We start from the raw sequence: 14,243 nt of genomic DNA on the forward strand, positions 1-14,243 counted from the left end.
ATGCGACGGTTACCTCAAGGCTAGACTACTGTAACGCTCTCTACATGGGGCTGCCTTTGTCGCAAATTCGGAAGGTGCAACTAGTGCAGAATGCTGCAGCCAGACTGCTGATGGATCTTCCTAGACGAGATCATATCCAGCCTGTGCTGAAAGCGCTGCACTGGTTGCCAATAGCGTACCGGGTTCGCTTCAAAGTGCTGGTTATTACCTTTAAAGCCCTATATGGTCAGGGACCAGCCTACCTAAGGGACCGCCTTGCCCCACATGTTCCCCCAAGGGCACTACGGTCGGGGAGCCGGAACCTACTGGATGTACCGGGTCCCCGGTACATCAAGCTGACCATGACCAGGAACAGGGCGTTTTCGGTGGCGGCTCCTATCTGGTGGAATGAGCTCCCGGAGGAGATCAGGGCTCTGCGGGACCTAGCACAGTTCCGCAGAGCCTGCAAGACGGAGCTCTTCCGCCAGGCTTTTGAATAGGAGCCACCACCAGTATACCATCAACGCATCAGTTTACCATCAATGCCCTGAAATTCCTGGAATCCCCGGAATTTCCGGTATATGGACATCGGGATATGGGCTTAGACCATCAAAGCCCTAAAAAAGCACCGTGAGCGAGAATGGGACGTTCAGAGGACTGCCATCCTGTTTTTAGATAGCCTTGTTTTTAGATAGGCTATAAATTGTGATGAATTTTTAATATTTTGTATTGTTTTTACTGTTTTATTAGCTATATGCCTGTTAGCCGCCCTGAGCCTCCGGGGAGGGCGGGATAAAAATGTAAATAATAAATAAATAAATAAATAAATGAGCATGATGAATTGCCCTGATGCACTTAAGGTACACCGACTTTTAAATGACTTCTGTTCTGACATCACTGAGAAAGTGGCCAAGTTTCTTCGCTCCGCTTTAAAGCTGTGCCAAAGGATCCCAGAGACAGTATTTTCATTGGTGTGTTTTAATCAGCTCCTAAATTGTACAATCTAGATACGTAGTATTTTTATAGGTGTGTTTTTAATCTGCTCTTAAATTGTATAATCTTATTGACAATTTATGCCAATAAAGGCTAACTTGAATTTGACACTGAGTGCCCAAGGACAGGGCACCCACCCAGAGCCTCTTTCTAGAGCTTGTTGTAATTATTTCCACAATGGGCCTTATTCCTAGTCATGTATAAAGATGTTGAACAAAACATGTCCCAGGACAGATCCCTGAGGCACTCCACTTGTCACTCCTCTCCAAGAGGATGAGGAACCATTAACAAGCACTGTTTGAATGCAATCTGTCAACCAGTTACAAATCCACCTAACAGTCATAGGATCCAACCACATTTTACCAACCTGTCAACAAGTATATTATGTGGAACCTTATTGAAAGCCTTACTGAAATCAAGATCTACTATGTCTATACATCATTCCCCTGATCCACCACAATACTAACTTTCTCAAAAAAAGGAGATAAGTTATTCTGGCATGACTTGTTCTTGAGAACCCCATGTTGGCTCTTAGTAATTACAGCCATCCTTTCTAAATGCTCAAGGACTGACTGACTGATGATTTGTTCTAAAATGTTCTCATTTTGATTCCAACACTGTTTTACATTTTTAATAGCAGCTGCACAAGGGGGAGAGAAAGGAGGGCAAATCATATTAAGGCTGCAGGGAGGACACCATTTATCCACGCATGGCTTTTCCTGTTTAAATTGATCCCCATTCCAACTGATAACCAACTATCAGACTTTTATATCCTTCTGAATTAATTTATTTGTATAACCCACTTGGAAACTGGATTAGGGAAGAAATCTAAAATGGGAGATCACCCATGATAATAAATTTAAAATTGGATTAAAGCAGAAGAAATGTAAATACATTTTAAATCCCTCTTTCTCTTTATGAAACTTTAAAATGATGAAAGCCCAAGGCAGAAAGAAATATCCATCTCTTCAAACACTTTATAAATTTAGCACATAACACTAATGATAGGGGTACCTTGGAAATATCCTCTCTAAGTCATCCCGGTGGGGTATGTGTGGAACTGGAGGGCTGTCAAAGTAGAGAAGTGTCAGGAACACAGATCCTGCATGAGCTCGATATCGGTCAATTTTTTCAGCTGACTGTTGGGCTAGGCAGCACATAATTTTCTTACAGCTGAAAGTTAGAACATACAAAAGTCAAACATTAGGATCCTTCAAAGTATGAATGCCCCTGCCTCCATCACTAGCTATAAAGATCTACTTATCAGACCTTGCCAAGATTCCCTCAGCAAAGGATATAAAAACAGCTATGAGAAGAAACATCCTTACTTTGGCTTCCCCAAGTTTACAGAATGAGACTGTATACCAACACTGTTCTTTGGAAACCTCATTGCAACTGTTCCAGATGGCACGTTTCCCCACTTCCCCCCAGTCCCTGCACTGGCCATCCCCTCCCCACCTAGGCACCAGAAGGCGTGTCAAGTCTTTTTTTTTTACCAGTGACATAGTGATATACCATCATAACAGTGTATCAATGTCAACTTCCACGTTTGACAGGATGATCTTGACAGGCTGGAAAACTTAGCTAAAAAAAGAAAGAAAGAAGAATTTCGATGGGGATAAATGTAATTTCTGCATTTAGGTAAGAAAAACCAAATGCATAATTATAGGATAGAGGAGACTTGTCTTGGCAGTAGTATGTGCGAAAAGGATCTAGGGGTCTTAGTAGAACATACACTGAGCATGAGTCAGCAGTGTGATGCTGTAGCTAAAAAGGCAAATGTCATTTTGGGCTGTATCAACAGAAGTATAGTGTTCAGATCATGCAAAGTGATGGTATCGCTTTACTCTGCTCTGGTTAGACCTCACCTAGAGTACTGTGTTCAGTTTTGGGCACCACAATTAAAAAAAGATATAGACAAGCTGGAACATGTCCAGAGGAGGGCAATGAAGATGGTGAGGGGTCTGGAGACCAGGTCCTCTGAGGAAAGCTTGAAGGAGCAGGGTATGTATAGCCTGGAGAGGAGATAACTGAGAGATGATATGATGACCATCTTCAAGTCCTTGAAGGGCTGCCATATAGAGGACAGTGTGGAGTTGTGTTCTGTTGCCCCAGAAGGTTGGACCAGAACCAATGAGTTGAAATTAAATTAAACAAATGTTCGACTAGACATTAGGAAGAACTTCCTGACAGTTATAGAATTATAGAATCACAGAGTTGGAAGGAGTAATACAGGCCATCTAGTCCAACACCCTGCTCAATGCAGGGACAGCCTAGAGTATCCCTGACAAATATTTGTCCAGCCGCTGCTTAAAGACTGCCAGTGGGGGGGGGGAGGCTGACCACCTGCCTCGGCAGATAGTTCCACTTCTGCACAACTCTTACTGTAATAAAGTTTTTCCTAATATCCAGCTGGTACCTTCCCACCCTTATTTTAAACCCATTACTGCAAGCCCTATTCTCTGCTGCAAACAGGAGCAGCTCCGTGCCCTCCTTCAAGTGACATCCCTTCAAATACTTAAAGAGAGCCATCATGCCCCCCGATCATCCTTGTCACTCTCCTCTGCATCTGCTCCTTTCTGTCCACATCCTTTTAGAAGTGAGCCCTCCAGAAATGCACACAATACTCCAGGTGTAGCCTGACCAATGTAATGTACAGCAGGACATTGACGTCTTGCAATTTAGATGTTATGCCTCTGTTGATACACCCCAAGATCGCATTAGCCTTTCTTGTCCCTACATCACACTGGCTGCTCATATTTAACTTATGGTCCACCTGTACCCCAAGATCTTGTTCACACAAACTGCTACTCAGACGTTTATGCATGTTCCCCATTTTTTTTACCCAGATGTAGAACTCGGCACTTATTCTTGTTAAATTGCATCTTGTTCACATCCACCCACTTTTCCAGCGTGTTCAGATCTCATTGAATTCTATATCTATCTGCGGGTGTGTTTGCTCTTCCTCCCAATTTGGTGTCATCTACAAATTTAATGAATAGCCCCTCTACACCCTCATCCAGATCATTTATAAAAATACTGAAAAGTACCGGGCCCAGAACCAAGCCGTGTGGCATTCTACTGGACACCTCCCTCCATTCAGATGAAATGCCATTGACAACTACTCTCTGAGTGTGGTTCTCCAACCAGTTCCCTATCCACCTAACTATCCTAGAGTCAAGTTCACAGTCCTCTAGTTTACCCATCAGAATATCATAGGGAACCCTGTCAAAAGCTTTACTGAAATCCAGGTAAGCAACATCAACAGCATTCCCTCAATCCAGTAAGCTCGTAACTCGATCATAGAAGGAAAGGTGGTTCGTCTGGCAGGACCTGTTGGGGACAAATCTGTGCTGACTTCCCCGGACCACCAAATTGTCCTTTAGATACTCGCAGACTGATCCCTTTAAAATCTGCTCCAATATCTTCCCTGGGACAGAGGTCAGACTGACTGGCCTGCAGTTTCCTGGGTCATCCCTCCTCCCTTTTTTGAAAATTGGGATGACATCTGCCCTCCTCCAGTCTTGTCCTCCAAGAGGTCTGGAAGATGATAAGCAAAGGCTCTGCAAGTTCTCTAGAAAGTTCCTTGAGCACTCTTAGAGCAGTTCGTCAGTGGAACAGGCTTCCTCGGGACATGGTGGGCTCTCCTTCTTTGGACGTTTTTCAGCAGTGGCTAGATGGCCATCTGACAGCAATGCTGATTGTGTGAACTTAGGCAGTTCATGAGAGGGAGGGTTGCATCAGTGCTTAGTTCTAGTGGCCCTTCTTACACGCCCAGGGAAATGCCGATTGCCATTTTGCAGTCAGGAAGCAATTTTCTCCAGGTCAGTTTGGCCAGGAATCCTGGAGGGTTTTTGGGTTTTTTTTTTTGCCATCTTCTGGGCATGGAGCAGGGGTCACTGGATGCGGGGAGATCACTGTGAATTCCCTGCACTGTGCAGGGGGTTGGACTAGATGACCTTGGTGGTCCCTTCCAACTCTATGAATCTAAGTTGGGGGGGGGGAACCTCAGAAAGCACCTCCAGTAGTTCTGGGGTGGGGAACATCCATCATAAGGACTAGGGAAGAGAAAATAGCTGCAGTGTGAAGAAAAACAGGAAAATCTGGCCAATTCTGTCAAACAGCAGATTTTGCTGTGATCCTTAAGAACATAAGAGACGCCAATGTTGGATCAGGCCAAAGGCCCATCCAGTCCAACACTCTGTGTCACACAGTGGCCAGAAATACCAGTGCCATCAGGAGGTCCACCAGTAGGGCCAGGACATTAGAAGCGCTCCCACTGTTGACCCCCCTAGCACCAAGAAGACAGAGCATCACTTGCCCCAGAGTCCCTATCTATACCTTGTGGCTAATAGCCACTGATGGACCTCTGCTCCATTATCTAATTCCCTTTTGAAGCCGCCCAGGCTTGTAGCCGTCACCACTTCCTGTGGCAGTGAATTCCATGTGTTAATCACTCTTTGGGTGAAGAAGTACTTCCTTTTATCCGTTCTAACCCGACCACTCAGCAATTTCATGGAGTGCCCACGAGTTCTTGTATTGTGAGAAAGGGAGAAAAGTACCTCTTTCTCTACCTGCTCTATCCCATGCATAATCTTATAAACCTCATTCATGTCTCCCCTCAGTCATCGTTTCTCCAAGCTAAAGAGCCCTAAGAGCTTTAACCTTTCCTCATAGGGAAAGTGTTCTAACCCTTTTTTCATTCGAATTGCCCTTTTCTGCACTTTTTCCAAAGCTATAATATCCTTTTAAAGGTGTGGTGACCAGAACTGCACACAGTATTCCAAATGAGGTTACACCACTGATTTATATAGGGGCATTATGATATTGGCTGATCTGTTTTCAATCCTTCCCAAACCTTCACAGCACAGCAGGTTCGAAAAGATGAGAAAAATCCCATGAGGTGCACCAATGCACCTCAATGCTTTTGGGAAGCAGGAAAAAACCAGCATGAAACCTGGGGCAAATAACCTGTGCTGAAAAGGTCTGATTTACTAGGAGGTCAGACTGTGCTCCTTCAGGTTCACAGGAAGAAACACAAAGCACATTTGTTCATGATGTCTTTTGCACAGAGCTCAAAAACTGCTCCCACTAGTTTTATTATGATGACTCTTGATAGTACTGTTTTTGGTATAGTAATGTGAAGGTTTCAATTGTTTGTTCAACATTTAGAAACGTGGTCCATCATTTTTTTAAATCAAAGAAAGGAAAAAAAAATGTTGACAGAGAAAGGAACTATATTCATTCTAAATAGAAAAGATCATTAATATAAAGCACTTTCACTAGCCAAATAAGAACCAGAAACTAGACTTGTGTTCCCAGTGCTTTCAACAGAAACAAGAGAGGTTCTGAGGGAATTCATTCACTAAGGAGAAAATAGGAGGGGAAGTTGCTGATCATCTCACAACACAGCAGGCATATACAAAATCAGACTGAGAACTACATACACATTAGGGTCGATTAATGCTGGCTCATTCTGTGTTAACAACAAGGTCACTTCCATTAAACTGGTCATAGCAGCTTCTCTCACCCTGTGGAAATAAGCATACAACCATGTTTCCATTGTTAATTTCCAGCCTCATATAGACAAGTTTCATATAATTCTATATCACTTCTCTGATAAGAACAACATACATTTATACGCATGAAACATACAGTGCCAGAAACCAAAATTATAGAGGTGGGCTGAAGCAAGGAACAGTAAGTGCAACACTATTAGGGCCATGGGTTCTCTTTCAGTCCTGGATATCAGCCATTGACCCCTTTCGAGATTTGCCTACAAATATGCATCAATACATATTTCTTTCTATAGGTTTAGAAGAATTTAAAAAAATAAACCAAAACCAAATCCACAACTTCTGATCAATTGCTGATTTTTAGCCTCTAACAAAGACTGCAGTATTATGTACATTCCACTGGGAGTAAGATCCACTGAATATACAAGGCTTATTTCAGAGTAAACATGCATAAAATTGCTAGTAAAAGGTAAAGGTAAAGGTTCCCTTGCTCGAAAGCCAGTCGAATCCGACTCTAGGGTTGCGGTGCTCATCTCCGTTACAAAGCCGAAGAGCCAGCGCTGTCCGAAGACGTTTCCGTGGTCATGTGGCCGGCATGACTAAACACCAAGGCGCACGGAACGCTGTTACCTTCCCACCGAAGTGGTCCCTATTTATCTACTTGCAATTTCTTGCTTTCGAACTGCTAGGTTGGCAGGAGCTGGAACTAGAGACAGGAGCTCACCCTGTCTTGCGGCACCCGGGTCTTGAACCACTGAACTACTGACCTTCCACAGCCTGCAGTTCAGCGTCTTAACCACTTGAGCCACCGCAGCTCCCAACAAAATTGCTAGTAGTGGTAGTAAAAAATGAGCAGCTGACTTAATCTATATCCCTCTTTTCCAAAGTATAGAGTAAACATGATGTTAGTATAGCAATTTACCACATTTTATAGCTTTGGAAGATGGTACTCATCTCATTTGAAATGTGGTGTTGGAGGCCATTTTTACGAATACCATGGACTGCCAAAAAGACAAATTAGTGGGTTCTAGATCAAACTAAGCCTGAACTTTCCGTAGAAGACAGTTGATAAGTTAGTTTGTTCTGAGGTCTGAGGGAGAGAGACAGTCTTGTGTGTGATACAAGAGTTAAATTCTGTGTATGAAGAAAACTTGAATGTATAAGGAAACAAAAGTTAAATGAAAGTCTGAGTGACAGACTGAAGTGAAATAGGAAACGTATATGACTCTGAGTAATGAGTTACAAAATTACTTGAAAAATTCCTGTCAGAAAGGGAGCATACTTTGTGTGAGACACAACGAAATTGTTAAAATTATTCACATTACTGGTTACATTGTTCTGCACTTTTATTTATGAACTGTTTCAATAAATCTTCTTTTATTTAAGTCTGCCAGCTCTGAAAGAAATAATTCCTCAGGAAACACATAGACCCTCATGAGACTTAAAATCTCGACCTACCTATCCAGTGATAGCCAAAAGAAAGTATAAAGGTTTGGAAAGCCTAAAATTTCCTGGTGGCAGCCTAACATACCCAGTTGAACAAAATAAAAAGAACACTTTAAAGTGAAACCAGGCCTCCCCAGATAAGGGGACGTCACAGTCACCATCAGTTGGAAGCAACTTGACGGTACTTAACACACTTCACACACTCACACACACACACACACTCATCTCTTAAAAATACACTTAAAGTATCAGGTTAGATTTTAAAGTATCATAGGTTAGATTTTCGTAGGGCCGACTTCAACAAACTCAGAGGCTTGATGGGAGTCATTCCGTGAGGGAGTGTGCTGGAAGGGAAAGGAGCAAGTGAAGGGTGGGCTCTTCTCAAACATGAGCTTTTGTGAACTCAAGCCCTCACTATTCCAGCAAGACAGAAACATGGTAAGGGCTCCAAGAAACCAATGTGGATGAACCAAGAGCTCCAGAATAAGCTAAGGGAGGAAAAGGAAATGTTCAGGAAATGGAGGGAAGATCAGACCTGGTACTGCAGATCAGCCATCAGAGAAACCAAAGCTCAGTATGAGTTGGGTTTGGCTAGGGGGGGCTCACTACAATAAGAAAAACTTCTACAGATATGTGAGAAGCAAACACAAGGTAAAAGAGGCAACTGGACTGCTTTTGGGAGTAGAAGGAGAAACTCTGGTGGAGGACAGAGAAAAAGCAGACAGATTTAATGACTTTTTTGCCTCTGTTTTCTCCCTGAAGAACTCGAGCCCATATAGAGATGGTGGAGGACATGACAGGACACCTGAGTGTCCAGTTGACATTGACAGGGAGGTTGTGGAGAGGCACCTGGCTGCACTGGATGAATAAAAATCCCCTAGGCCAGATGGTGTGCACCCAAGAGTGGTCCAAGAACTTTCTAATGAACTTGCAGAGCCTTTGTCCATCATCTTCAAGGCCTCCTGGAGGACTGGGGATTTGCCACAAGATTTGAGAAGAGCGAATGTTATCCCAATCTTTAAGAAAGGGAAGAAGGATGACCCGGGAAACTACAGGCTGGTCAGTCTGACTTCTGTTGCTGGGAAGATATTAGAGCAGATTTTAAAGGGATTGATCTGTAAGCATCTGAAGGACTACTTAGTGATCCAGGGAAGTCAGCCTGATTTTGTGCCCAACAGATTTTGTCAGACCAACCTGGTTTACTTCTCGTGTGATGAGCTTACTGGATCGTGGGAACTCTGTTTATGTGATTTACCTGGATTTTAGTAAAGCTTTTGATAAGGTTCCCCATGACATTCTGATGGGCAAACTGGAAGACTGTGGACTGGACTATAGGACAGTTCGGTAGATAGGGAACTGGTTAGAGGACCGCACCCAAAGAGTGGTGGTCAATGGCATTTCATCAGATTGGAGGGAGGTGTCCAGTGGGGTGCCGCAGGGCTCAGTTTTGGGCCCGGTGCTTTTCAATATTTTTATCAATGATCTGGATGAAGGGGTAGAAGGCCTACTCATTAAATTTTCTGATGATACCAAATTGGGAGGAGTAGCAAACACCCAAGAAGATAGAGTTAAAATTCAACAAGACCTGAATACTCTGGAGAAGTGGGCAGTTGCAAACAGGATGCAATTCAATGAAGAGAAATGCACAGTATTACATCTGGGCCACAAAAATGTCAAGCACAAATACTGGATGGGGGATACGTTTCTAGGGCATAGTGTATGCAAAAGAGATCTTGGGGTAAGGGTGGGACTGTAAACTAAATATGAACAGTCAGTGTGATGCGGTGGCAAAAAAGGCAAATCCAGTCTTGGGTTGGATTAAAAGGGCCATAACACTGAAATCACAGGAAGGTCATAGCCCCTCTGTATACTGCCTTGGTCAGGCCGCACCTTGAGTACTGTGTGCAGTTATGGAGGCCACTTCAAAAAGGATGTGGGCAAAATCAAGAGGGTGCAGACGAGAGCGATGAGGATGATCAAGGGTCTGGAGACTGAGCCCTATGAGGAAAGGCTAAGGGCTTTGGGAATGTTTAGTTTGGAGAAGAGGAGATTGAGGGGGGACATGATTGTTCTCTTTAACTATTTTAAAGGCTGTCCTTTGGAGGAGGGTAAGGAGCTGTCCCACTTGGCCACAGAGGATAAGACCCGAAGCAACAGGTTTAAATTACATGCAGAAAGTTATCAGCTGGATATTAGAAAAAACCTTTTTCTCAGTCAGAGCGGTTCTTCTGATTTAATTTCAACCAATTCCTCTGAATGCCGTTCGCTTTACCCGGGTTCAAAGGTGGAATGAGCTGCCTAGGGAGGTGGTAAGCTCCCCTTTACTGGTAGCTTTCAAGAAGATGCTGGATGAATATTTGTCAGAGATGTTTTAGGCTAGTCCTACATTGGGCAGGGGGTTGGACTAGATGGTCTGTATGGCCCCTTTCAACCCTATGACTCTATGAGGTTATCCTGATGTCCTTTCCTAGCTTCAGCTGGCATGACAGTGGAGGCCTTTCCATGAGAAGCCTCTGCTACACACACAACAAATGGACTGTGCCCACATCTGTATACCATGAGCCAAAGAAAGCTGTTTGCATTACCTACTGTGAGAGACTTCACATAAGGAACCCTTGCCTGCATTTTATGTTAATGTAGCTTGCACACAATCAGCTCAGAGCATCATGGGAAGAAGAAGCACATGTTAGCTATTGTGAGCAGAGAACAACGACTAAGAAGAAGAATTCCCCCATTACTGCAAAGCCGAGATGTCACGTAGGACACAGACCTGATCTGCATCTGTGTTGCAAGTTTCCTGTTTAAGCCTGGGAAAGGCAAGATTCTTCTGTACTTCAAAGAGGATGCAGGAAGCTGACATTTCACACCTTGCCAGATGGAGATTCCATGAGATAGAGTGTAGTATTTCAAATATTGACCCAACCCATAGCTTACCTGCCCCTTTTTCACATGCACCAATAGGGAAGAACTATGGAATGGACTTGTAAATAGGTGGGATTACAGACTGGCAAGATGCCACCCACCTGGAGATTCAACTAAAAAAGTAAAGACCCAAACCCTAGGTCTTTGCTAGCCACCTCCCTTCTCCACGACCTCTATCTTCTTTTCTACTGCTAAGGTCCAGCTTTCTATCCAACAATCCTTTGTCTACTTTAAGATCTCTTGGAACTGCAGCCAAAGAGGTCCATGCTTGCTTAGCTGGTTCTAGCAGTTGTGATTTAGTTTAAACCCCTAGGTATTACTGTCTACCCCATTCCCATTGCAACAGACAAGACTTCTGGACACAGGCGCGTATAAATCGAAATAGCTACCTACCTCCAAGTAACTGAGAAACTATTTTATTTCTATTTCTGTAATTCTAAAGGAACCTTGAGTGTATGTGAATTGAGAGACTGATTATTTTGTATGTGTGACTTTGATATTGCTTAGTAAAGAATTATTTGTTTTGGAAAAACACCTATGTGATTTCAATTACTGGAACTCTGGGTTTGGACACGACCCTGGTATAGCTGGTCAGAACTCACGTTAAAATATAATTGGCCTCAGCTGTAGATAAAGCTGTTGGCATAACAGAAACTGGGAGTAGGAACAAGCGAGTCGGCACGCTCCTTCCCGCCCCCTTCGGACGTAAGGGAATGGTCCAATCCCAGAGTCTAAGGAAGGATAGAGTGTGAATGGTTTCTGTCTGCGCAAAAGGCTCCCTACTGGAGCAAGCTATTGTGGGAGGTCTTCTTGTCTTTTTCATTCTGCCCCCGGAGCAATTCGTGCGGCGCTCCAATTCTATCACTGGGTGGTACCCGAGGAGCGACTACAAAGAGGCCCGATAGGGAATCCCCAAGTTTGCACCAAGCATGCACATACACGTAGGCATACACATACCACCCCACAAAGCATAAGCACTTTGTGGTTACGAGGTACCATGTCAGACCAAGAGTCTGCAGAGACCTTAGCAAAAGAGTTAGGGGGCAAATCTCAGAAAAACGGGGTGTGACGCTCCGGAAAAACCCCACCCCGAGTTAGAGGGGAATCTAGGAAAAAGAGTTAGAGGGAGAACTCAAAAGCAGGGGTGCAACGCCTCTGAAAACCTCGAACCCTGGTTGTTGCAGGTAATCCAGGAAAGGAAGTGTGGACCTTATCCCCCGCACTCCAAAAACCAGCAGACTAGGCTTTTAGACGTTGCCTTGGGTGTCAGGTCGGTAAGCCAGCATCCTAAACTCAAATAAATAAGGAAGGAAAGAAAATAAATAAGTAAAGATATTGGCAAGAGGAGGCCAGATAGTCACTCTTGACCACAGATATAGGGTTCGCAGGTAAACCCAGAAGGGTGATCGAAGAATCTCCCTCTGAAACCTTCTCAGCTGAAAGCAAATAAAAAACACTCACCCCTCCAGCAGCTCTGTCTCCTGCTGCTTCTCAGAGCTCAGCTGGGTCAGCTGAAGGCAAAGCATGGGGAAGGAAGGGTTTAGGGAAGGAAGGGACCTCAACCTCAGCAGGGCAGCATGTCATAGAGCAGTGGTGGCCAAACTTGCTTATCATAAGAGCCACATTAAATAAACGTCAGATTTTGAGAGCCACAAGACATGAACAAATATTACACAGATTTTTTTGGAAAATATGCAAATTTGCTTTTTTATAAATATTAAATAAAATTGCCAAAAATAAAGAACAAAGGGGTAAAACCAGATACTGATGATAGTTATTTGTCAAAATGATATTCATTTTTCTAAGAGAGAGGGGGGTGGAAAGGAAAGACCGAGAGAGAGAAACAAAGAAAATAGATTGGGGATGGAGGGCAGGGGAGGGAGGAAGAGAGGGAAAAAGAGAAAAAGAGAAAGAAAGGTGGAAAGAAAGCAAATAGATGGGGAAGGAGGAGGAGGGAAGAATAGAGAAAGAGAAAGAGAGAAAGAAAGAAAGCAAATAGATGGGGAGGGAGAGGGAGGAAGGAAGGGAGAAGGGGAATGGTGGAAAGGATGAAAGGTGGAAAGAAAGAAGAGAGAGAAACAGAAACAAATAAAGCAAATAGATAGGGGAGGAAGGAAGAGAAAGAAACAAAGAAAGCAAATGGATGCGGGAAGGGGAGGAAGGAAGGAAGGAAGAGAGAGATGAAGGCAGAATGAAAGCAAGGAAAGGAGAAAGAGAGAGAAAGAAAGGTGGAAAGAGAGAAAGAGGTGGAAAGAAAGCAACTTTAATTTTAAATATGTTCTCCAACCCCCTTCCCCCACCAGCCGGCTTGACTTGGAGAAGGGATTTAGAGTCAAAAGCCTTTTACGAGCCAAGGCAGCTGGCTGGTGTGGCAGTGTGGTGGGGCTTGGAGAATACATTTAACTTTAGATAGGGAGGGAGGGGAGAGAGAGAGATAGAAAGGTGGAAAGAAAGCAGCTTTAACTTTAAATGTGTCCTCCAAGCCTCCCATGCTGGCTGGCTTGGCGAAGGGATTTAAAGAGACAAATGCCTTCTTCGAGCTGGCTAAAGGGGGGGGTCTTTGAGAACACATTTACAGTTAAAGTTGCTATCTTTCTGTTAAATACTGGGTTCAAGACACATTGCAGTGGACCGCTCTACTTTATTAAGTGATTTCAGGAACAAGACTGAAACCTCAGGGCAATAGCCCTGTTTAAATAGCATGCAAAACCCACACCCAAACACACCCAACTCCTAATGATAGGCTATTTACATAACATTACTTTCTCATTGGTCACCTCCAGAGTCATTGTGGACTATTGTTTTAGAGCTCAAAGCTCAGTCAGTCTCTGGTATCCAGTCCTGGAATGTTCCAGCCCCACACTTTCTCTGCTTCCTCCCACCTCAAGCTTACCCAGGGAGGGGAACACTGGCTAGGGAAGGGAAGACGTATTGGGGAGGCATTCCCCCCCTTGCTTCCCCAGCCACCCTGCTGGGAGCCACATAATATGTGTGAAAGAGCTGCATGCGACTCCTGAGCTGCAGACTGGCTACCCCTGTCATAGAGTCTGTCCTCCAAAGCAGCTATTTTATCCAAGGGAACTGATCTCTGTAGTCTGGAGATCACTAATAATTCCAAGGGATCTCCAGGCCCTACCTAGATCTGCACTTTCAACTGTGACCCCAAATAAAATTATGTTCTCAAATGTGCAAGGAATGAGTTAATGTATGCAAAGATTAATACACACACTCAAGTCGTATACTGAAATATTTTTACACTAGAATCCTTGGGACAATATGGTCCTTTCCATGACAGTTGCATAATTCATTCTAAGTGATCCACCAATGTCTCAATGTACTTTTTTGAGTCTCAATGTACTTTTTTAACCAAAAAATGGTAAATGCATA

The 14,243-nt window shown here is 43.8% G+C and overlaps 1 protein-coding gene across 1 annotated transcript in view; it reads right to left on the reverse strand.

The window, feature by feature from the left end:
- The window catches only part of TBCD (tubulin folding cofactor D), a 380,958-nt gene that overhangs the window by 64,854 nt on the left and 301,861 nt on the right, over positions 1 to 14,243 (reverse strand). The window contains exons 31-32 of the mRNA XM_015426300.1: positions 6,420 to 6,503; positions 1,987 to 2,145 (exon numbers count right to left, since the gene is read on the reverse strand). Coding sequence (XP_015281786.1) covers positions 1,987 to 2,145; positions 6,420 to 6,503 — 243 coding nt within the window. The remainder of the gene's footprint in view (positions 1 to 1,986; positions 2,146 to 6,419; positions 6,504 to 14,243) is intronic.

The sequence above is a fragment of the Gekko japonicus genome, unplaced genomic scaffold (genome assembly GCF_001447785.1).
Source record: "Gekko japonicus isolate JY-2015 unplaced genomic scaffold, Gekko_japonicus_V1.1 scaffold501, whole genome shotgun sequence".
NCBI lineage: Eukaryota > Metazoa > Chordata > Lepidosauria > Squamata > Gekkonidae > Gekko > Gekko japonicus.